The sequence below is a fragment of the Condylostylus longicornis genome, unplaced genomic scaffold (assembly GCF_029603195.1).
Source record: "Condylostylus longicornis isolate FDR11 unplaced genomic scaffold, ASM2960319v2 ptg000011l, whole genome shotgun sequence".
NCBI classification, from domain to species: Eukaryota; Metazoa; Arthropoda; class Insecta; order Diptera; family Dolichopodidae; genus Condylostylus; species Condylostylus longicornis.
In genome coordinates, this window is record NW_026577980.1 from 3,127,803 (window position 1) to 3,152,968 (window position 25,166).

Here is a 25,166-nt window from a genome sequence, read left to right on the forward strand (position 1 = left end):
CTATTAATAAAACACATAACTATTATTTTTTTGAAAATATATTTAAAATTTATTTTTTTACAGATACAATTGCATAACACCTTGGTGAAATAACAGGATTAAATAGCTTAATTAAATAAGTTTTGTTGAAATTCTCCTCATACAAAAATAATAGACGATCTAATAATATTAAACTTTCAATAATTGGGGCCATACACATTCGTAAAAAGTAAAACAAATTTAATTTGTTTTGTTCATTATGGTACTTTTTTTCTATTGTTGACAAATATTCTGCACTTAAATGACTTAGGTTTAAATTCAATTTTTCATTACATTTTTGAAAATAATGTTGAAAGTTGGTAAATTTTTTAATTTTTCCCACTTGCACCAAATTTTTTAAAAGAGGGTTCTCTGCAACAATAATTTCTTCTAATAAAGATCTGTAGAATAATGATATGTCTGGAAGCTCTTTATTAAAAAACGTTCTGTGAACTGACTGTGAAGCCAGCATTCGAGCATTTCGTCCCAGTACCAATTTGCTTTCTTTCAGATAATTACTTAAAGGGAATCCTAAATCTTTGTTCTTTGAACTGATATTTTTATTAACAAAAAAATCATCTTCACAAAATTCTTCATTGAGTAAATGATAACAGCATCCAATATTACATAAATATTTAATACAGGTTTGGTCTTTAAAAATTTTAAGACAAGTTGGTGCTAAATTGCCACAAGTATGTAAGCCAGTAAGACAAATATTAATGTTTTCTTCATTATCCATTTTAAACTGCTCTTTAATCATTGAAATGAAATTTGATTTTGGTGAAATAAATTCGGTAACGACTTTATAGTTTTCAGAAGCGTTACTCGTATGGTTTGTTTTATTTGTAGAAGATTGGCTTTTTTTCGCTCTTCGACGTTCTGGCTTTTGTCCAATGCTGATTATATTTTCTCTTTCAACTAAGCCTTTCCAAACTCTCTACAATAATTATGTCGAGAAAAAACCAAAATTTAATTTTGAAATTTAAAAAATAAAAATGCATATGTATTGAAATATTACCTGCAACTTTCTGTTTCGTTGTGTTGCTCCTTCGGAATTAGTTTCATTACAATCAATTCCTAAAACTTTTAGTTGATGTTGCAAAGCCATGCGAGATGACAAGTAGCCCTTCCCATCACCTGCATCTACAATGTAAACACCTTCACTGTCAGATGATTTTATAAGGTTAGCTATGAAATTGGAAGTAATTTCCACCTATATAAATAGACAAATATCCATTATAATACAAAATGAAGCAATTACAAATTTGATTCATGACTACCTCATGTAATTTTTTCTCGTTCATAAATCCTTTAACACTCAACGCATCTTCTGTTGGCACTGATTTTATTATTCTATAAAAATCTGGAAGATCAATTCCTATATTCAGATTTTCAAGCCAAAGAGATTTGCAAGAATTAACATAATGTTCAACCGGGTTAAAAGAGTTATTAGTTTGTTCAAAAAATGTTTGTTCTATTAGTTTCCCTATATTTGTCTCGGTAACATAATTTCTGATTTCTTCTGAAATCAAATTATTCCAATGATCATTAGTGAAATAGTCGACCATGTGACAATTTATCAAATCAAAATATTTATTTAAATAAACAACAATTGAATCTATATGATGTCGTATTTGGGCTTGATACATTTTAAAACGTCAAATCTTTTATTTTTTCCTCTTTGTCCGATATTTTCAAAATTGATTTAATTTTTTTATATTGGGTTCTTATTTCTTCAACTTTATCAATAATATCAATAGTTTCTACATTAGTTCTAGGGAACTCATCTATTAAACTTTTTAATGCTTGCAGTGATTTTAATGTTTTTTCGGAATTTTCCAATTGCATATAAGCTACAGTTGTACCATAAATTCTCCCCAATTCTTCTCCCAGTTCGATGCCTTTACTATAACCTAAATGGTATCCTTCAAAACTTCCTTCCTTAAGACCATCCGAAAAACCTTTTTCATAAGATGTTTTTGAAAAATTTTCTTCAATAAACACTATTTCATCAAATATATCATTTATGTCCCTTTCATCACAAGACATATTTTAAAAATTACTAATTATTTTTTATTTCTTTTAAAATAATTCAATATTCAATATTATCTGCACATTAATTTTGTTAAATGAATGTAAAATTTTGCTTACTATGTATTTGACAGACCAAATGCAATTTGTTGTCACAAATAGACTTCTATGTAAACAATAAATCTAGAAGCTCTTGTAGAAATCGTATTAAATTATCGTAATTCGCAATTGACAATGTCACTTTGATGGCTTTACGTCAATTGTCATAGCTGGATATTTGTTTACATTTATTTTATATGATTTCAAATTTAAAAAATTTTGCCGAAAAAGCACTTTATTAAAAATTGTTTTATTTTGTGCATGTATTAAAGACGCAAATGAAAACAGAGATAAATTGTGGAAAAAACCAAAATGATAACATTGAAAAACTGAAAGAGCAACGGGTAAATTGTGTAGCTTTAAGATGGGAAAGGAAAGATAAGTTATAGCTTGTAAAAAGGCAAATGAGGATATACGCTTAAATATATTGCAGGTATATTCTGGTCATTTTATGTCAATTGGGTGCTTTTAAAAAACCATAAATATTAAATTTTAGTTCTAAAACTTTGAAGTAAAATTTTTTCGGTTTGCAGTCGAATTTCCTCAAATTATACTTTATTAAAAGAAATTCAATGTCAAACTACCTTTTATCCCACTAGTTAAAAAACTGTCCTCACAGGCAAACATTCGTAATCGTGATTTTACAAAGTTATAAAGATTTTTCAATATTTAGTTCATTTTATTAATAGATCAATAAAACGAAATAAAATTAAAAATTTTTAATATAGATAAATAAAAGTTATTGAAAATCTCTGCCTTAATTGTCTTTATGACACTAAACTTTTTCTTAGATTATCTTCGATGTCCTTAATACGGCAACGAATTTCTGGAATAGAATCTTTTTGGTAAATTGTTAAGTTTTCCTCAAAGCATTTTTTTACTCCCTTTAAGTGTTTTAAGTTCTCTTTAGAGTTGAATTTTTTAATCAAAATTAAAAAAATATTTAGAGATTCCTTTTTTAATCCGGAATGTGGCATTTCTAAAATAAAAAAAATTTGCAAAAAATTTGTTAGCCCTCAAAATGTGAATTAAAATATTTAAAGATTTCAGCACTTACTTGAAACATCTACTATGGCCGTTAAAACTTCATTACATATTTTTTCAATGATTTCATCTCTATTACCTTCACAAACCCTCGGTTTCTTTTCTTTATTTTCTTCAATATGAGTGTTGTCGGCGTCAAATAATTGCAAGCGTTCTAAAAATTTGCCTAAAGCGATTAAGAGACTAACTTGAACTTGTCTTGTGCTATCTTTCAAGCAGGTGGAACATTTCTCAGCTAATTGTAATTGAAATTTGCTTTGTGTTTCAGGTGAATTTTTTGGCCATGATTTCCCTAAAGTTTCACAAACCGTTTCTTTTAAATTATTTAAAATTGTCAATTTTTTATTTTTTTCATCTGCTGATATACCATCATTTTCTTCGTTCAAACTTTTAAGATCAAGTAAATGCCACGTCATTTCATAAACTTCCTCGAAGCGATCCGCTTCTAAAGACTCTAAAACATCTCCCAAACTTTTCAGAGCTTGAGTTCTATAAATTGGTTCTTCTTTTCGACTTTCTTTCATGACGGCATCAATAATTTTAACACAAATTTCATTAGATTTATTCAAACCTTTGCAAAGACTTGCAATAGCTTGCAAAAGACGTTCCTTTCCTTGAAAAGTTCTTCCCTGAATTGAGCCTAATAAAAGATTTAATAAATTCAGTCTGTGTTTTTCCTCTAGATTCTCGCTTAATCTAGTTGCTATTGTATTAATGGCATTAGCACTTTGAGCTTTCTTTAACCAACTGGAATCTTCTAAAGATTTTTCCAATTTCGGAATAATAGCATCCAAATTCATTCGTATGCCTGCATCTCCTGGGCTTACATCAATCCACAGTTCTTTCCACTGTTCAACTATAGCTTTATTTTCTTCAGTAATTTCCTCGTGCATCGCAAAAAATATTAACGGAACAACATTTTCCATATAATCTTTGAGAAGTTCATGATGTCGTTTGTTAATAGAATGTATTGCTAAAGGAATTCCTTTATTTGTAGGGTTTTCAATATAAAAATCTTCCAATTTTACAAATAAGTTTTTTATAGATTGCTCTTTTGCAATTCCGAAGAGATGACCAATAGCACTTGCATAATATTTTCTGACAACAGCATTTCGATCTTTTAAACCTCCAAACGAAGCTGCCAAATATTTTCCGACTAATGGAGTCATGTCTTTACCTATGCGAACGCTTATCTATTCAATAATATAATGTTAAATTTATTGTTACTTCTTAAATTTTTGTATGAACTTACCAAGCAAATAAAATGTGCACAAGCAATTTTAGTCCCTAAATTCATAGTACTTTTAATTAGTTCTAATACAGACGGGGTCATCTTTTCCAAAGATTCATAATCCGCATGTCTTATGCACTAAAATATTATCATATTAGAATAACGTTTTGCAATAATTTGAAGTGAAAAAAAACCTTGGTTATAGTTTCCATTGTATGATGAGATTTCGCAGCATCGGCTCTTATAGAATCGACAACCTCTTGCGCCTCACTATCTGCTCCAAGTCGCGTAGAGAGGTAGGATAGTTTTTGGGTTTCCAGTTCCCCAGTAGCTTGAAGTAAACACGGAATAAGCGATGGCAAATTAGGTTTAATCAATGAACCAGACGACTCAATTAATTCTGATATAGTTTTTATACTGCGAATAAAATATCATTAAATTATTCGCAACAATAGATGTTTTGAATGAAATATACCTTATTTTACGCACTTCAGGTACAGTATTTGTTACTCCAACTTCAAGAATTAATGGTATTATGGAACTAGAAACTGCCATTCCTGATTTACCATGCTCACTTGACGATGCTTGTACACAAATCTAAGCAAATTTTAAAAGGTATTTAAGCTTAATAGGATCTAATGATAAATACATTTTATACTTTGCTTAAGACGGTAGCGGTGCCTTCAGCCGCTAAACGTGTACCTTCATGAATATCATCCATTACACGAAAAAGTTGGTTCCATAATTCTTTTAACTCTGGTTCAGGGACTTCGCCATCTATTTTTAAAGCGATTTTATTAAATTCGTTAATAAAAAAGGAAAAAAACAAATACTTGCCTACATCCATTTTTTCTGCTCTTTCGCCTTTTAAATCTATCAAATAAAAAGAAAACAAGAAAAGTTGAATGAAATTTTTTGGAAACTTCTCAACTGGTTACCTTTCTCATCTGATCTCAATTTTAATCCATTTGGTCGCTTTAATAGATCTCTAACTGCCAAACAACATGCGATTCTTACACGCCATTCATTTGTCGTTAAATTTGTTAAAATTTCTTTCATAATGTCCCAGTAGTACATCTCAACAGCTTCTTTGGAATCTAAAACTATTGAATCCCATATTGAAATCATTGAATTTTGGATTTTTGGGGCTGGATCATATTTATAGCGAAAAAGTCTTGGAATAATTTTTCCTAAATACGGTTGCATTTTTGTTTTTGCATCTTTCGATATTGATTTTAAGCCGAATGCAGAACCTAATTTGCTATTCCAAGTTGCGTTATGATTAGCTAATTGCATAAATTGGTAAACCATATCTGGACGATTTAAATCGGACGCTAAGCTACACAGTTCTTTATAAGTTGTAATATTACCACTAAAATTGTTTAAATTTCAAATAAAATAGAAAATGTTTTATTTTAGAAAAAAATACCCAGTTGGGGCTTTGCCTAGAACTCCCTCAGCGAATAGTTCTGTATCCTCTTCAACTTTTCTTACTTGTCGTTTACCGCCAATTAATTGATTGAGCAATAAGTTAGCAAGATCATCCTGGCTATCAGAATCTGAAAGTGAATATACCAACCCAAGACCACGAGAAGCTACATCTTGAACAAAATCTTAAATGAAAGGAAATTCTTGTAAAGATTGAACATTAAATAGAAATATATTTCTAATCGTATTTACCACTGTCATCAGATAATAGTTCTGTAAAAGCAAATTGCAAATGTTGCTTTTTACTGAGTAATGTAGCCCGATGAGAACAATGTTTAACAATTCCAAGTAACCAAACTGAACACGATTGCCTTGAATGCGGATTAGTATCGGTGACAGATTTAATCAAACGATTCAAAAAATTATCGAATGTTTTATCATCACAATACTGATTTATAAAATTTTCATGTGGGGGTCCTTCATTTACATCGTAACCATTTAATGTACAAACTATAGCTTGTGAAATTGCAATATTTAATGCTGCATCTTTATTAACCTTAAGATAAGAAATAAACTTTTCAAGATTTTTTGCAGTGAAATAAGCCCCGTCTCCAATTGCCAAATTTCCTAAACAATGGGCGGCTTCTTCTCTTATATGTGCTCGCACAGAAGACGATTTTAAGAAATGAAAAACTGCTTCGAAAATTAATAACTTCGTACTGGTTTTATAATCTATTGACAAAAATTAAAATTGGCTAGTAAAATACCGGAAATATATTTTAGAAATTTTTCTCCTACTTTCTTCCGTTTCCATTTCTTCTTCGTCTTCTGGTTGTATAATCTGTTTGATTTCTACTTCAATTTGGGGAATTTCTGTCGATTTACCAATTAAGGAAAATCCTTTTATAGCTGCAGAGACCAAAAGTTGTTGTTCACATAACATTTGAGCTAATCGGATATTCATATTTATATTTGATTCTTTTTTGAATGATCGAAAATATATTACCCAATAATTTTACGCTATTTGTAAATACGTTCCATTGACGAAAATTCTTGTCTTGTTTTAAGTTTCCCATTGATTCAATTTTATTACTAAATGCGTGTCCAATTACTAACAACCAACCGTGCTTATGTTCTAAGGATTTTTGCGAAAAGGAATTAAGGCATTCTTTGAGTTTTTCATCAAAATCCTCATCATTTAAGCCATAACCTAGTAAAATACCATAAATTTGTGCCACATTTATGCGAGTTGTTTCAGATACATCCTTAAGAGAAATAGCTAAAGGATCTAAGAGATGCATTTGTGATTTCGTCAGTAATCCAGGGGAAGCCTTTAACAAATCATAGAGACATAACAAATTTGTTTGACCTACAAAAAATTTATACATTTAGAGTTCTTTTTATGTGAAGGAAAAAAAAAGTGAATAGGGAATAATTTATTTTACAAAATTACCTCTCTTTGCCTCAACAGATGTTTGAACCAAATTAAGATAACGATTTATTTCATTTTCTTCTGAGTCCTCATAATTTTTCAGAATATAGTCTCTTAGCTTGGAATTTTCATCATTACCTGGTGTTTTAACTCCAGCGGAGAACCATAAGCACAGACGTAAATAATCTAGAATCTGAATAAAAAACATAAAACAAAGTTTTATACACATTACAAATATTTTACCTCTTCGTAAGTATTCAAATTGAACGGCAAGGTTTTATTTCCAATTATAGTCTTAGGAATTGAGCTTGCCATACGTCTTTTGCTCATTTCCCAAATATGATTAACCAACGGCTTAAAACCTGGTAAAACAACTCGTCTTTGTTCCGAAAATAGTTTATTAAAATCATCTGGAACATCTTCTGGGTGATCAATAGAAGATAACATTGTATAATTGATTTGATCTTTTTTTGAAACACCGTATAAATGAGAAATAATACTCTCATGCAAAGACGATCTATAGCCGGCTATTAATAATAATAAATATCGAGCCGGTGGATAAGTTTCTGGAAAACAAGTTGTTAGAAATACGCTCGTCACATTTTGAACGATTTGAAGTTTTGATTCGGCATTATCAGAGAGCATCGCTAAGAGTAAATTTTGCTGTGGTGGCAAAGTAAATTCTTTGTTTTCATTTTCGCTATTGAAATTCCATGAAAATGCTGGAGCCATAGAAATTAATGCTTCTCGGATTGCGGTATGCAACTCGATAGGAGCCGAAGTCAAGTGGTTAAAGTACAGCACAACAAGCTTCAAATCCTGATTGAAAATTTCTGGGCAAGTTCGGGCTAGCTGTGCTACAGCTGAATACGCCGAGTTCTGTATTTCGATCGGTTCCTCTGAATCTCGAGCGATTAGTTTTGTTACACCAGTAAGAATTACTTTTGAAATTTTCGATAAAATTTCTTTCGGGGAGCTGAAATTAATGTTAAAATTTAGAAATTTAATGTTTAGAAATCTTATAAATACTAAAAAGAAAAAACTTACTCTTTAACTAAATTTTCACAAAATTTCAAACACAGAACTTTACATTTCTGATTTGTATTACCACCAAATAATCCTTCGAAAATAACTTTCATACCCTTTATTGTATTAATACCTTTGCCATGACATTTAATGAGATATTGCAAAAGCTTTTGACGGACTCTCGCACTACACGGAGTAGTTTTACGTTCTGCAATTTGGGAATCATTTCCCGAAAACAGCACATAAAGTGGAGCAGTGACATTCGGGTCCGTAAAATCTAAGGAATTATATACCTTACTTAACTCCGCTATTGCCGGCGTTGCAACACTAAATCTAGTATCAGAGGAAGCCAGCACTAATAGTGTAAATGATTCAACCTCATTAAATATGCCGCTACATATAAAACGAACTACACCTTTTTTCATGCTTTCTAAATCTTCAGCACTCCAATTATTAGCAATTAATCTTTTAAAAGAAGAAGGACTTAAACCCGGAGGTACATCTGCTTCATGTGTGACCCTATGTTAAAAAGATAGGTAGAATTATAAATTAGATATACTTATATATGTTGTACCCGTAGGGAAGCAATAAAACATCTTGCAGCATATTTAAGAATAATTTTTTAGTGTTTGGCTTTTCATCTAAACCAAATGTTGCTTTTCTTTGATCAGGATCGTCAGGAATTTTTATTTTTTCCAGTAATGGTAAAATTAACAGTAGTAACCTAAAATTAAAAAACTTTTAAGTTTAAACCTAAAGGTTTGAAAAATTTCATAGTTTTTAAATAATTTTTCAACTTGCTTATCTTGATGTATTTCCGCCTTGCCTTCCAAGCAATTTAGTAAATTCGGTGCTAATTCAGACTGTTTATCTATTGGTAATCTGGGATAGCCCATTTTAATATAAATTATTGAAAAATTATGCAAAAATGCTGAATCTGAATCTTTAAATTGATTTAAGAGAGCTTCTACAGGTATTTGGACATTTGAACGAGATTTCAATCGTTTATTTAAATGAGTCAAAACTTCAATGACCTTAAATTAAAATACAAATACAATTTTATATTTTTTATGTACATAAATAAAATTTGAAATATAAATAAAAATTTGTAATAAAAATTTTTTAAAGTACTTACTTTACAGCGAACATTCTCATGAGGTGAGGTTATTTTAAGAATGACGGGAGCAAGAAATTTTCCAACAGCAGTTTCCAATTTTTCATCCGTGTCTGCATTTCCAAATCTTAACAGAACACGTTCTAATAATTCTGAAAATTTATATAGTTTATTTTAAGATTCGTTTTAAAATGAAACTAATGAATTATTTTATTATATGTTAAGATGTATAACTATTTTCTGAAATCTTTCATAAAATACTTTACTATTAAAAACTAATTGGAAAAAAAAATTTATTTAAAAAAAATGACTATTTATTATACATATTTTATATTAAATTTACCAATTTCTTCCTTGGTTGATGATGACATCTTGTTTTTTAAAGAAGTTTTCCTTTAAATGTACCTACAATTTTACTGCAGCTGTCTCTGGTTAGTTAAGTTTATTTTTTGAAATGTCATTGGATTACATTTAAAGTCAAAATGACAGTTGTTTATAGACAAAAAGGGTCTTTCCACACTGTTTACATAATTTATTAAACATTGAAGGTTACAATAAAATTCTCCTATAAAAAATTATACTCTGTGTTTACACTTTTCCTGACTTCAAAATTGTAGCAATAAAGTATTTGTACAAAATTCAGTTTACGAGTTCTAATGACTGAAATATGTATTTTTACAGTATTGCTGTAATTTTGAATATACGCTTTCTATACATTTAAATTGTATATTTTAATTATATATGCATATGTATATGCAAGATTTTGTTTAGATTGACACATATTTCTTCAAATTCTAGATAAATTCGGCATACTAACTACTTTATCATGAAGAAACATTATCAGTATTATCAAGAAACTTGATAAAACTATTAAATATAAATTATACTGACAGTAATACAAATTATCAATGTTTTTTACTTGATCTTCAAGAAAGATTCTTAACGCTAACTTCAAAAATTTTTGTTAAAAAAAGATTGGTTATAATATAGTAATTGAAAATTCAATTAAAGATTAAACACGGTCTTGAATTTTACAGACTGAAACTTTTTTTGCCAAGTTTTGATAAAATGCTACTGAATGCTTCTAAGGTTGCTCGATCATGTTTTCATATTGCGCACATGAAACGAGTAATTAAATTTTATATTAAAGATTCTTTTATATGTATGCTAGCCAACTTTTTTCGCTGGATTCATTTTTTTATAAAGATAATGCAGTTTATAATGCTTAAGTAACTTATAAAATAAATTTTTTTTGAGCTTTTTCTACTACTACTTACTAGAAAAAAATAAACTTACCAAAATCTAATCTAATATACCAGACTTACAATTCATACCTGTTATCTGTAATTTATAATTAACATTAAGAAAAAAAGAAATTTGTTTATTGTTTTATTTATATTTATCCTTTTTCTATTTTACAACACTCTTTTATACATATCAAATATACAGGATCTACTATACTTAGTCCTAACAGATGTGGCAAAATAACACTAACAGAGTTCATTCATTGAGTAATCATTTAATTTAGAAACATAACATTCAACATTGCAAAGCTCACGACCTTTTTTTAACATAAAGCCATTTTCATACAAAAAAATTATTAAAAGTTGTTTTGCCTTGATCACTTTCCCATTCTCTCATCTTTTGTTCTTTCTTCTCATTAAAATTAGAAAACGGAATTGTTGTTGCAATTGGTTCTAATTTATTATTTATAACCATTTGAATAAAACAGAGATAAAGAAAAATATTGCAAATAAAAAACTCAAAATGTGATATCGTGGTTCGTGAGATCATAATTCATAGAGATATGTATACATTTTTTTCTCTTTCATAATGAAATGAGTGATAATAATATATTTCATATTTTATGTAATTGTATGTACATATTAATATTAATATAATTGGACATTTCATATTTAATTACACAAAATTAATTACATAAACAAACAAACATTAACATTATCTTATTTTCCCTTTATGTGTGAGTTGGAAATATTTTAATTCATGTAAGGAAGAGCTAAAGAAACTAAAATTGCAAGTATATAAAGGTGAGTGAACTAAATATTAATATTTATTTTAGAACATCTTTGATTCCATTTTATCATAATGTAACAATTTTTTTACTTTTTTTTTAGATGTAGCAGGTATTTTAAAAAGGTTTGGAAGACAGCGGTCCAAACTACCTATCTATCTATCTGGTGTTTACTTAACATTCTAAGGCGCATAATTAATACCTTACCTCATCTTATTCAAATAAGTATATACTTTTTCTGCTCTAATAATACATATACATACCAAAAATAAGATTTTACGTCAACTTTCCTTTTTGATTTTTTGTTCATATCAAAAATAAAACGAATATCTATGACTCGTTTGAGAATAGAGTTGAGTGGAGTTACTTAGTTTCTTGAAAACTTATTAAAAATCTGTACGCATTATGTAGATACATACTAAATAAAATAATACGAGTACAAGTTTCTGAAATGAAAGGACATATTTTGTAGATGTATGCATTATGAGTAAGTAAAGAAGTAAAGTTGACGTAAAATCTTATTTTTGGTATATGTATTATTAGAGCAGAAAAAGTATATACTTATTTGAATAAGATGAGGTAAGGTATTAATTATGCGCCTTAGAATGTTAAGTAAACACCAGATAGATAGATAGGTAGTTTGGACCGCTGTCTTCCAAACCTTTTTAAAATACCTGCTACATCTAAAAAAAAAGTAAAAAAATTGTTACATTATGATAAAATGGAATCAAAGATGTTCTAAAATAAATATTAATATTTAGTTCACTCACCTTTATATACTTGCAATTTTAGTTTCTTTAGCTCTTCCTTACATGAATTAAAATATTTCCAACTCACACATAAAGGGAAAATAAGATAATGTTAATGTTTGTTTGTTTATGTAATTAATTTTGTGTAATTAAATATGAAATGTCCAATTATATTAATATTAATATGTACATACAATTACATAAAATATGAAATATATTATTATCACTCATTTCATTATGAAAGAGAAAAAAATGTATACATATCTCTATGAATTATGATCTCACGAACCACGATATCACATTTTGAGTTTTTTATTTGCAATATTTTTCTTTATCTCTGTTTTATTCAAATGGTTATAAATAATAAATTAGAACCAATTGCAACAACAATTCCGTTTTCTAATTTTAATGAGAAGAAAGAACAAAAGATGAGAGAATGGGAAAGTGATCAAGGCAAAACAACTTTTAATAATTTTTTTGTATGAAAATGGCTTTATGTTAAAAAAAGGTCGTGAGCTTTGCAATGTTGAATGTTATGTTTCTAAATTAAATGATTACTCAATGAATGAACTCTGTTAGTGTTATTTTGCCACATCTGTTAGGACTAAGTATAGTAGATCCGTTTTTTATTCCATTTTTTAATTTAATAACATGAAAGGGGAAAAAATGAGAGAATTTGAATATTAAGGACTTATTTTGTTGAAAGGTCATGAGTGTTGTTTTTTTTTGTATGAAAATGGCCTTATTTTTGAAAGAGGTCTCTACTCTTGGAATGTGCACATTTAGTGGTTGTGAGAGGCATTTTTCCAGTGCAAAATGTACATTTTTGTGCATTTTGGTTTGTGCTCCTTTTGGACGAAGTGTATGCCGCTCAGAAAAATACGATAAGAGTTAATTTTGAATTAGATTATATTTCATTTAGAATTTTAATTTTATAAAAGTAAAGGTAAGTAAAAATTTTCTTTAAGGCAATAAAATTTTTTATAAAGATGTAATTGTATATAAAATTTCAGCTTCATATTTTAAAGGATGTAGAAGTTTTGTGTAAACAGACGAACAGAACTGGCAAAATGACCGACTGGATGAAAGGACAGTATAAAACTGATAAGCCCATTTTTCTTTCCATTTTTTTTAGATACATTTTATTTTCATTTTCTTTTTTTTAAATTAGTGTATGTCAGCATTTTTTTTATTTATTTTCATTTCTTCCTTTTTATTTTTATATCGGAAAAAAATATTACATCATATAAGATTGTTCGTTGTCTCTTGTTTTTGGTTTGTTGCAATTAAATAAATTTAAAGATCATTTAATATCATAAAAAATTTATAAACTTATGGAACTGCTTTTCATTGTATTAATAAAAATTTTATTAATGTGCCGACTTAGATTCCTATTAAAAGTGCGGTATACAAGTAAAGATTTCTCTTTTATACAGATAAAGAATTTTTATTAAAATAAAATTAAATATTTTTAATATTTTAATAGTTAAGTTTTAAAAATTATGTATAAAAATAATATTTAATTTTATGAAACATTGTTTATAATGTTTTTGGTTTGAATAATCCAAGCAAATAAAGTTTAATTTTTAATATTCAAAAGCGTGTAATTTTGCTTACATCGCACCCCTAGTACAATCGCTTAAGAAGTCAATAAAAATTCATTTTCAATTTAAGCATAACGTTAAAAACACGAATTATCTTCTCCTTATTTTAGTCATCATTGCAATATCTAAAAAATTAGGTCTTTTGTTTTTGTTGATTGGCTGAAATTAATTTTAATTATAAAATTGCAGTTTTTTGTATTATCCCTACCCTATAACTGAATTTTTACTATGTTTTGTTCTATTGCAAATTGAGAAGAAATATTATGATTTCATTTTGCTCAAATTACATACTGAATTAACTCAAAACTAAATTCGAAATATTCCGGTATTGTTTTCAAGGTGCAATATATTTCCCGATTTTTGAATTAAAGCTTGTTATAATTGTAGTTAAATTTAATAAAGAATAAAAAGTTTATAATATTTGGAAAAAGTTATATTGAGATTTTTATTATAGCATAAAAAAAATTTTAGTTGGACTTAAATGTAAGTGATTTCTAATGAAAAATATTTCTAAATATTTTCCATGTACCAAATGTAATGACAGGTCACTGACAATATGTATCAGAAAAATATTTCAGCAAATTTCAAAATAGTTAAAAATTTGGCAAGAAGAAAGTAGATAAACATACATATTTAAACAGAAAATTTTAATTCTTTTGGAGGAATTATACAAGGATACAAGGAATTAGACAAATAAAAATTTGGTCGACGTACATTTACTATGTATATGGTATATGTATGTCGAAGTTCAGAGGCTACTTAACTACTCATTCTTTTTAATGAACATGCCATGAATAAATAATAACCCATTGAAATTAAACCATTCTTTGTATAAGTATGATAATTAATAAAATACTCACAGCGAAGATTTCTATTCTATATTGTATTTTTCTATTGTAAATGTTTTCAATTTTTCTACTTCTCTTTTGTATTATACTCTTTAGATATTTTAAATATATTAATAATTTTTATAACATTTAATAATGATGAGCAATTAAGGAGCATTTTTATATTAACACTTAACAGAAGAAGATATCGCTGGAATCACTCATAGATCAAATTTAAGAATCAATTTCTTATTCAAATCGAAACAAAAAAAAATTTTCTCAAATTTTCTAATATAAAAAATTTTTACGAAATAAAATCGAATAAATTAGTAGAAACTTTGAAACATGATAAAATTGCGTTTGAAAATAAAAAGTTTCAATAATAAATTAATTATTTTCCGAAATTATAAACAACTTGTATTCCCACAATGAAAATTCAAAAAAAAAGAAAAATTCTATTTCTAAATCTTTTATCTTTCGATAAATTTCTAAATCTATAAAAGTCTAGATTTCTGCGGAAGCTGGAAAAAAATCATAAAAATATTTTTTCTTAATTAATAATTACATTTTTTCTTTTTCAAAATGAATTTGAAATCTTTTTTGAAGAACCACCGACGTGATGATTATAAATAGAAAATAGGATTAAATTAATTTTTATATATACAATTTTATTATTATTAATTTTGCTTGAAGAACAAGATTTAAGTACATAAAATAACGCCATACATATAACATATTGTGAAAAGAAAAATAATTAAAAATGATTTGTTTATACTTTAAGGTCTAAGATAATCTATATTATTGATGAAGAATAAAAAATTTTTGATGGTCAATGATTTCTTTTTTCTTATAAATACTCAGAGGCTTTGAAAATAAATTACAAAATGAAAATGATCTTAAGTCACGCACAGTTGTAATTTTATTTAATGATGTATGTATGTGATTTCTCCTCTTTTTATTCTCATCTATACTCATCTATATGTATTTAAAATAATTTATTATATATCTGTATTAAGTGTTTAAAGAAATTAAATTTATGGAATTATAAAAAATTTTATGAAAATTATGTGGAAATTTCTAACACAACCCCTTGAAAGTTGGTCATACCGTTTGGCCAAGCAGGTTGGTTATTTATTTGGCCTTGCAAGTTGGTCATACTCTTTGGTATTTTATTGATCATGACTTTAATCTTTTAAGTTGATGTGCATTTAAATTGATAACCAATGTACATTGAAAATTGTGTCAATGCGGAAGGTCTTGCGGAAAATTCAATTTTACGAGCTTTCTACGTATGAAGTTTTCAAACCAAAATTGAAAGTCGACAAATATACGTTCATACGTAAGGTATTACCCCAAAGGTCTCGATGATCACCAATAAAGCACGAATGATCGTCACTACGGTGTTAACTGGATCTTAGAAATCCGTGCTTCCAAATGGGCAACTATGTATTGGCTAAAACAGGAAACAAAAAGTATCGTATATCGAAAAATGAGAGAAAACATAAAAAAAAGTTTTGTTTATTTTCTTTTGTGTTAGCAGCGATGCGCGGCTCTAGTTTATAATAAAAAGGCATGTATTATGTAAAAGATTCGTATCCTAAAAGTATGCAATATTTCTATTTTTATTTTAATTTGTGCCGTATGATGTTTTTTAATGAAATTTAAATTAAAAAATTAAATACTATATAACTTATTTAATTAAATTAAACGTATCTTATTTTATTTAAATCTCATAACTAATTTTTTTCGATAAATTATGTTTTAATATTAAAATCAAATATTTATTTTAATTTTATTTGCGTTGTTTCTATGTACTATAAGCAATTTTCATATTGTATATACTATATATTATACGTTGCATGCATTAGATCTATATAGCTTAAGGTAAACTTAACTTAACCTTGGCTTTTAATTTTTTTTAAATATTATTTTTAAAATATTGCATATGAAATATATATGCAATATATGAATATCATAATATCCAATTATTTTTTGTTTTGAATTTTGCAAACAAAAATATATCAATTACGTGTTATATTTGCATATAAAATAAAATAAACTAATTAATAATTTCTCAAATGAAAATATTATTTAAATAAATAAGTTATTATCGTTTTTGTTTTCTTTTTATAATATAAGCATTTCTATATGCATGAGAACACAATTTTAATTATAATAAATAATAATAATTTTCAACTTATATCGTGTATTCATAAATATTTTATTTTATTTTATAATTGTTTTTCTTTTTTAAATTTTAAATAAATAGTTTTTTTATTTTTCCCCCTCTCTTTTTTATACTCGTACAAGCGTATGTCCGAAAGGTAATAAAAATTTGCCTTACCATTTATAACGCTTTGCCGGACTGTTATGTGTGATAAAAATCCTTGAAATTTCTAGATTGCTTATACTGTCGCCATACAACTTTAATATGTCATACCTTAGAAACTACTTACAGTACAATACTGAAATTTTGTATTAAATAATATGGTAATATGGCAACTATGATTTCCGTGTGAACGTTTGTTCGAAGTGTATAATATATTCGCCACTTCGAAATTTTTCTTCCTTATTTCCAGAGTAATTGGTGGAATACAGCCGGATACTAAAGATTCAACACAACGTAGATATTTTATTTCAATTCTTTATAAAACAAAATTAGTAAAATTAGAGGTATTTTCTGTCTCATAGTCAGCTATGGGATATTTGTTCGCCCATAGGATAATAAGTTCGTGGTGGTATCACAGAGTTGACACGGTCAACTCTATTTTTTCTCGTTTTTTTTTAATATTTAGCTTTTTACTGTGTAGCAATAATTGATTTTTTTTTTATTCTATTTACATATTATATTTTGCTTTAAAAATAATAATAAATAATTGAGTTAATTAAAATATCAATCACATTGAATTTTATATACCTTAAAAAAGTTTATCTTCTCTTTGAAGTTGCTTTTTTCATATAAATTGATAGTTAAATATAGAAATTAATTTCTTTTTAAATGAATTTATATAAAAATTTGAATAAATTTAAAATCTTTTTAAATTAGTCTATAGAAAGTGGTTTGGACATCAAAGTTGACTAAGGTTTTATGGCAGTAGTTCATAGATTTTTCATAAATTTTTAATAATTATTAATAAATTTATTATTGTGGTTTATTGTGAGTGTCAAATTACTAAGTGATATTTGTTGTAAGGATTCGAGGATCATCATCAATGCCTCTACAACCCGGACCGGGTCTTGCCCTCCTCTAAAATTTGCCTCCTTCGGCCGCGTTTCGTGAGCTTATTCGCCTTGCATGATTATCTACGCAGTCGCTTCATCTCAATTCTTCGTCTTCTGGATCCTTCAAGTCTTTGTAAAAATATCTTCTTTGTGAGATGGGTTTCCCCACGTCGGATGACACATCCCGCCAATCGCAGTTTTTATATTTTCCTATTTTTGGCAAATTTCTTAAAAATTTTGCATTATTTACAAGGCATTGTTTCTTTTTAACGCACATTTCGCCTTTCTCAACACATTATAACTCTTCAAGGTCGTGATAAGCCGAGTAACAAACTACTTTATGAGGACAACGAATACCTACAATTAATTACCTATAGTACCGTGTATATAATAAAAATTTAAGCAACTTCATAAGTTTTATTGTAGTATAATTCCAAGTACATAATTGAACAGCCCTTAAAACAAAGAAAGGGATAATTATATAAAAATTTCATTTCATTTGTATTACAATCAAATAAACAACCTTTCTTGTTAAATTTAAGAAGATGACAACTTTTCTAATTTAAAGTTAATACAACATAAATTTTTTTACTCGCATATTATCTTATTTTGTTTACATTATATACACATAAGTAGATTATCCTCCATTTATTATATAATCATATAGACCCAAGTATACATATCCATATATATGTAAATATTTGTTGTTTACAAAATTTTATATAAAAGAAAAACTTTCAGTACGGCTTCCGTTGCAAGTATAAAATGTAGTAATTCTAAAAGAGAAAAACAGCTACCATTTGGAAATTTCTTAAAATTATAGGGTAATTGCATTTTATATAAAATTGTTTCACAGTTTTAAAAGTAAAATTTTTGATTATTTTAAGATTTCATTTATATGAGACGATTTCCTAGACAATATATTGACTTATCTCAGCAAGTATTTGATAAATTTCAAACTTCAATTTATATAAGACATACTTTAGAATAATTTTAGTGGTGGGGATATGTTGGTAGTTAAATGGGAGAGGGAGAGGAAGTTTTACCCTCCTCTCTCAATTTTTTAAATGCTATTCGACAGTGAGGAGTTGCCGTCGATAATGAATTTGAAACAGGTTTTGGATAAATAGACGAATTATGTGATAATGGAGTGCGATGCAAATGCGCATCAATCGCTTTTTGGAAGTTCTAATATAAGTAAACGCGGTGACTCTTTTGTAAATTTTATTAGTGGCGTACTAGTTTTAATATATGCAATACAAGTTGCGATTCACCATTCATAGTTAAAAATATAGAAGTAAGATGCTACATTTTGCATTAACCAATAAATATGGGCTCTTGAAAATTAGTAATTGTAGGGTTCGGAAAGAAGCTTTCTTTCAGATTATTTTGGGATTCACTTTAGGATAAATTTAGTTTGATTACAATTGTAAGAGCATAACGACAGCACCAGGCTATATAAATGGATTGCAAATGTAAGATCAAAAAGGTAATTTGTGATATATGAAGAATTATAAAACAAAAATCTATAAAAGAATTCAATAACATTTATTTCTACTCTTACAAATTTTCTATGTTCTTCTATTATTTTTATTCTATTTTGTTTTTATATAGAAAATTAAGGATAAAAACTTTTCAACGAAAATTTTTTTAGAAGTTTTTCTTCCTTTCAATATATTTTATTTCCTTTACTTTCCTTTTACTTTTATAAGACTCTACATAATATGTATATGGGAAGGATTCATATTATAAATGAAGCCACATATACACACAATCAATATAAAAGGATAACGAACTTTTGACACAATTTATTGATCTTTTATTTTCTTTTTTCTTTGCTTTGTTTTTATTGTTTTTTTTTGTGTAACAATAATTTGCGCTTTTCTTTTATTGTTCTTTTTAGTTAAGAAAATTATTTCTTAAGTGGTAAAGAAAACATTTTGTATTTTGAAATTGAATCCTTCATCGGAATGCATATATTGGAATGTATGTGTTGATGTGTAAAATAAAAGTTGCTTAAATCTCGCACAACCAAAAAAAATTTTCATTTTAGGACGATTTTCTTTTATACTTTTCCACACATAGTTGTATATGTAGTCGCTGTATTTAAAAATGCGATAAAAAAGTTTTTTTATTTGTATTTATTTGGTATTACAACTTTGATTTATTTTTGTACCTTGAAGGTGTACACAGAATAAATTTTAAGTGATAATACGTGAGTTTATAAAGATTAGTGTTCTGTTAAATAAAGTTTTTTCATTAATGTTTTTCTTTTTGTTGCCTATATGAAAATTTTACTGGAAGATAAAAGACAATAATGGGTTCGAAAAAATTGCATGTCGGTGTTTTAAGGTGGGCGGGAATAATAGAAGATTACTTACATAATGACACGCGTGCCATGAAAGTTATGGACAGAAAAGCTGCAGAGGATGATGTAGCTCATTAAGAAAAAAAAATTGGTATGATTTTTATATTCCCTTTTTATGTTCCATCTTAGACAGATCTCTATTGTATGTATTCAGTAGGAAATACCACATTCGTGCTCATATATGGGTTCTTTCTAGCCTACATCCGAGGCCTCGAAAAACTGAACCACATGTCAGGAAACACTCCTTCGTATCCAACATAGAAGTTATATCGCGGGAGACAGACGTCTGAGAGGACTATTCCGAGAACAGAGTCGCTCTCGACGAAAGCAATATGAGTGCCGTGGGCTTATCTTTCCCTGTGACAACATCACCGTTAACAAGTCGGAAAACTGCTAGTTAAGCTTACCCAACAGTGTAGAAATGCAACTGCGGTGGTCCAACGAATGCCTTTAGAGCAGCTGTGGTTTCACCCTGTAAAAACTATCCTTAGACGTTATAGTCACCCAACCCCACGATTTTTTCCAAAAAGAAAACTGTAACGAATCGCCTCCCGAGAGGACCACTTGGAATACACCACTTTCTTTGTCATTTAAAAGTGTTCCGTAAGAGATAATTATCAATAATCAAATGAATTTTTAATCTCAGTTCTTTAATTTTAAGTATGAATTTATATTTTTTACATTTAGATTAAATTTGAAAATTTTTACAATTTTTTGGGTTACGCATTGAAATTCCAAAATAAATTATGATTTTTCAAGAATTTACGTTTCACATATAGGTGGTCCTGTGTAGTTTTTTAATAATTTACAAATTTCTAAAAATTAAAAGAACAAATGCATAAAAAACATAAAAAAAACTTCGTTAGTAATTTAAATCCCATGGGGGCCGAAAATTTTTCAATAGTATTTTGTAATTCATGTTGTGTTCTAGCTCTGTTTACTATTCAACATTATAACCAGTTTTCTATTGTATAATTTTATTTTTCATTTTGATTTTAAACAAGTTTTCTTTTTTTTTATATGCAGGAAGAAAATCATTAAAAAAAAAGAAATCATATGAAAACAATAGAAGCAAAAAGGATATACCAAATCCTTTTAATGGTAACCGGATATGTATAATATTTTTATATTTTCTCTTTTATCCTTTTTCTCTTTCTCGCTTTGTTTCTAAAAAAAAAAATCCAATTTAAAAAAATATACAATGAAAATTTGACAAAAAAAATTCATCCTTTTTTGTTGCAGTTTTTCAAAAAATTTTTCTTGAAAAAAAAACATTTTGTTGTAACATCATGTACGATCTGTTTTCTAAAAATCTTTTTTCTTAATGTGCTTGTATGTACATATGTATGCACATTCTCCTCTTGAATATCCTACAATATATTTGAATCAAAATATATTTTGGTATCTATATAACAAATAAAATAAAGCAAACAATAAGCATAGAAAAAATAGAAAAATATAGAAAAACAAATATTCAGTTGGTTTATTCCAGGTGCATGGCACATCATTTTGAAAAAAGAGTGCTACAGTATATTGAATCTGCGATAGCTTTATAAGAAATAGTTTACAAACCAGTTGGAACAAAGTAAATATCAAAACCAGTAAGATGTGATAAGAAGTACTAGTCAAAATAGTGCTTCTAACACATACTAATAATAATCAATTAAGTAATAATTATTTAAAAACCCAAACAACTAGCTACCTACCTTAGAAAATTAAATTATTTATAGTCTACTTAAAGAAAAACAACACAAGGGACTAGTTCATCTCTGACTTGCAAATTAAATAAAGATAGTTTGAAATTTTCTGATGAAAAGTGTTATCGTAATTAGCTAATTACATTCAATTCTATGAAAGAGAATAACGATTCTCAGATGGGATACTGACAGGTCCCTTTTCTTTTTTTTCTTCCCCGGGGACTGAGGCCCTCCGGTCCTTCTCACATCGACCCAAAGGATCTTTTCCACCTACATTAGCCCTACACCTAGGCCTCTGACAAACCGCAGTATGGCAGCCACATCAAGCTGCGAAATCCTCTCCGGGGTCACAAAGCCCCTCACGAAGCATCTCAGTCGCAGATGAGCAACCGCCTCGCACAATAAGTGCTCCATGGCTCCGTCCTCCTCCAGACACAAACGGCAGACTTTGTACGCCACCCTACCCATCCTTTTCAGATAGACCCCGAGAGGCAGTGCCCAGTGAGAACCTCCACCAATAGCCTCCCCCCGTCCCGGAGGCACAAATTTTTCAGAGTGCGACTAGCTCGGGCAGCCGTTCCAGTGCTCATTCCTGGTCCGGTCCCTCCCTGGCAAGACCATCAGCTCTCTCATTCCCATCTACACTGTAGTGTTCCTGCACCCACGTCAAGGTTAATTTGTTGTTCCCATTCCTTCAGCAGCCTGCGTCCGACATAATAAAGCCCGCGCCGTCGTCTGCTCAGCCTTCTGCCACTATATGACAGAAGAATAAGTTACAATTGGTTGACAAATTGCAGCGTAGATCCAGTAGACCATTTTAAGTCTAAGACCACACGTTTTTCCGTATAGCTTCGTCGAAGCAAATAGATCCCGTGTGGCCCTGACGATGACTCCATCAAGATGAGGGTCCCAGCTTAGTCGTTGATCCAGGATTACCCCTAGATATTTGACCTCCTTGGAAGGCTGAATGCTTGTGCATCGGGCGCAAACTAAATGTCCGCCGCCTAGCAAATGGTACAATGACTGCCTTACCCAGGTTAATGCCAAGACCCTCGATCTCCGCCTAGTCCTGTATGATGTTCAGGGCCCCCTGAATTCGATCAGCCACAACGTCATCGTGCTGGCCCATTACAATGACGACCTGATCATTAGCGTAGCCCTGCACATTATAACCGCTATGAGATACAATAGACCGTCCATCACCATGCATCACAGTAAAGGTGACAAGACCCACCTCTGCGAGCAACCACGCATGGCCCGCATAGTGATGTTAGCGACCCCTACAATGGCCATAATATTTCGGGAGCCCAGCACGGCCTGATCTATTTCAGGGTTTGTGCCTCAATTCCCTTGCTTGCAGTCGTCTTCATTAGTGATCCAAAAGAGGTATTGTCGAAGACACCCTCCACATCCAGAAAGGCCCCAAGAGCCATCTGCTTGACCTCCAACGTCCTCCCTATCTCTTGAGTGAGGCGGTGCAGAGCAATCTCGGTAAACATTCCCGCCCGATAGGCGAATTGCATGTTCATATCTAGCATCTTCTCCATCGACTTCAAAAGAAACGAAGTCAGACTTATTGGCCGGTATGACTTCGGGTGAGTGACTGGCCTTTGCGATTGGCCTTTGGTATGAATACCACCCTCATGTCTCCATTGATAGGTAAGCGTATATGAACTATTTTTGGCGAGATGTCTGTCAGTGAGTGTGAGTCCGCCTGTATTTCACGTTTGACTGAGCCGATTTTGAGGAAAATTTATACATAAGTTTTCTTTGGCTATGCCACGGATTGTTCAATTTTTGATTGGATATGCCAGACTTCGGGAAGTAGATATTTTTACAATATTTAACAGATAACTTGAAAGGGCTTGGAAACAAAGCTAATGTCGGTTTCTTATCGCTTAATGTCTAAGGAATTAATTAACAGAATTTCTTGAAATTTAATATTTGCGGAAGTAACTGACTTTTTGTGAAATTCGTATGGCAAAAAAGTAATTTCTTATGAGGGACGAATTTACTTTGTAGATGTGTTAACTAAAAGTTCGCCGTCATACTAAATATTGTGTTTACTAAATGAAGTGTTTAAAAGTAATTTCCATTGTGTAGCATTGCACAATACATCTTGCGATCAGTTCTGTGCTGATTTCATCAGATGTTTTTTATTTTTACATAATTTTAAAAAAAATATTTTTTTTAAAGCTATTGTGGAATCACCCACATTGTAATTTATTATTATATAAATGAATATAGCAACCATTAAATATTATACATCTATAAATGAGAACAAATAAAGAAACTAATAATTTTAGAAATCTCTGTGGTCTTTCGTTTTTTAATGCAGCAGCTGGATTATTAAATGGCTTATGATGACTATTATGATAACAATGACATACAATAATAATGACAATTATAATGATTATATTCCAAAAAAAAGAAAATAAAAATTTATAGTAAAGTTATTTTTAATGGTACAATTTTTTATTTTCCAATTACATACATAAATATATAATAATTTTATAGCTATATGTTTATTAACGTTTATTATATACTATGGTTTATTATAAAATGTTCTATATTCTTTAGAATAGAACCGTTAGTATTGACTAGTTTCATAATAGAACAGAATAGTTTTTTGCTCTTTAAAAAGGTATTTTTTTAATAATATCTTCAATTGTACATAATATTCTATCAGCTGTCTTCGTTATAAGCTCTGCATATACGCTCCTTTTTTCTAACCTTTCGGAAGTTCGCTTTTGCAATATATATATATGTATATATGGTACATACGTATAGTATTATGTTGTACAATTCACATAATCAAGCTTGACACATCATTTCAAATTCTCTTATACAGTGACTCAAAGAGGGATATATGGAGAGCTTAGAGGTGATGGAGATAGAGAAAAAAAACAGTTGGGAAAGTAGATACCTAAATAACTCAAAATAAATTATTTATTCACTCACCAACTCATTAATTACTTGCTTTTTCTTTTTAATTTTTTTACTCTTCTAGTTCTTCTATACTGTGAATTGTATTGTGTTCTGTTGTTTTGTTTTATGTTTTGTGATATTAACAATTAGTTGTCTGTTCCAGTGGGTTATTGCATTTATATAAAAAAAAAGAGAAAAAAAAAAACAGATGAAAACAAAATTCAAAAGCAAAATGGAAAATATTAAAGCAAAAAAAAAAAAAAAATATAAAAAATATCAAATAAGGTGAAATAGAATAGAGGAGAAAACTTGAGCT

At 28.9% G+C, this 25,166-nt stretch overlaps 3 protein-coding genes across 3 annotated transcripts; all 3 read right to left on the reverse strand.

The window, feature by feature from the left end:
* Positions 1-41: 41 nt before the first annotated feature.
* LOC129619264 (probable methyltransferase-like protein 25) lies at positions 42-1,667 on the reverse strand. The gene is made up of 3 exons (XM_055534435.1): positions 1,299-1,667; positions 1,037-1,231; positions 42-955 (listed from the first exon to the last, which is right to left on the reverse strand). The coding sequence occupies exons 1-3, from the start codon at positions 1,665-1,667 to the stop codon at positions 50-52; spliced, it is 1,470 nt and encodes a 489-aa protein (XP_055390410.1). The 3' UTR covers positions 42-49.
* A 1-nt stretch (position 1,668) lies between these two features.
* LOC129619265 (protein LTO1 homolog) lies at positions 1,669-2,173 on the reverse strand. The gene has a single exon (XM_055534436.1). It carries the CDS (start codon positions 2,065-2,067, stop codon positions 1,669-1,671), a length of 399 nt encoding a protein of 132 aa, XP_055390411.1. The 5' UTR covers positions 2,068-2,173.
* A 679-nt stretch (positions 2,174-2,852) lies between these two features.
* On the reverse strand, positions 2,853-9,845 carry LOC129619218 (proteasome-associated protein ECM29 homolog). The gene is made up of 18 exons (XM_055534360.1): positions 9,767-9,845; positions 9,445-9,575; positions 9,111-9,343; positions 8,884-9,033; positions 8,331-8,828; positions 7,527-8,259; positions 7,305-7,476; positions 6,858-7,220; positions 6,650-6,799; positions 6,104-6,583; positions 5,853-6,036; positions 5,362-5,795; positions 5,082-5,296; positions 4,899-5,020; positions 4,618-4,840; positions 4,445-4,561; positions 3,206-4,385; positions 2,853-3,127 (listed from the first exon to the last, which is right to left on the reverse strand). The coding sequence occupies exons 1-18, from the start codon at positions 9,792-9,794 to the stop codon at positions 2,916-2,918; spliced, it is 5,625 nt and encodes a 1,874-aa protein (XP_055390335.1). The 5' UTR covers positions 9,795-9,845; the 3' UTR covers positions 2,853-2,915.
* Positions 9,846-25,166: the final 15,321 nt, after the last annotated feature.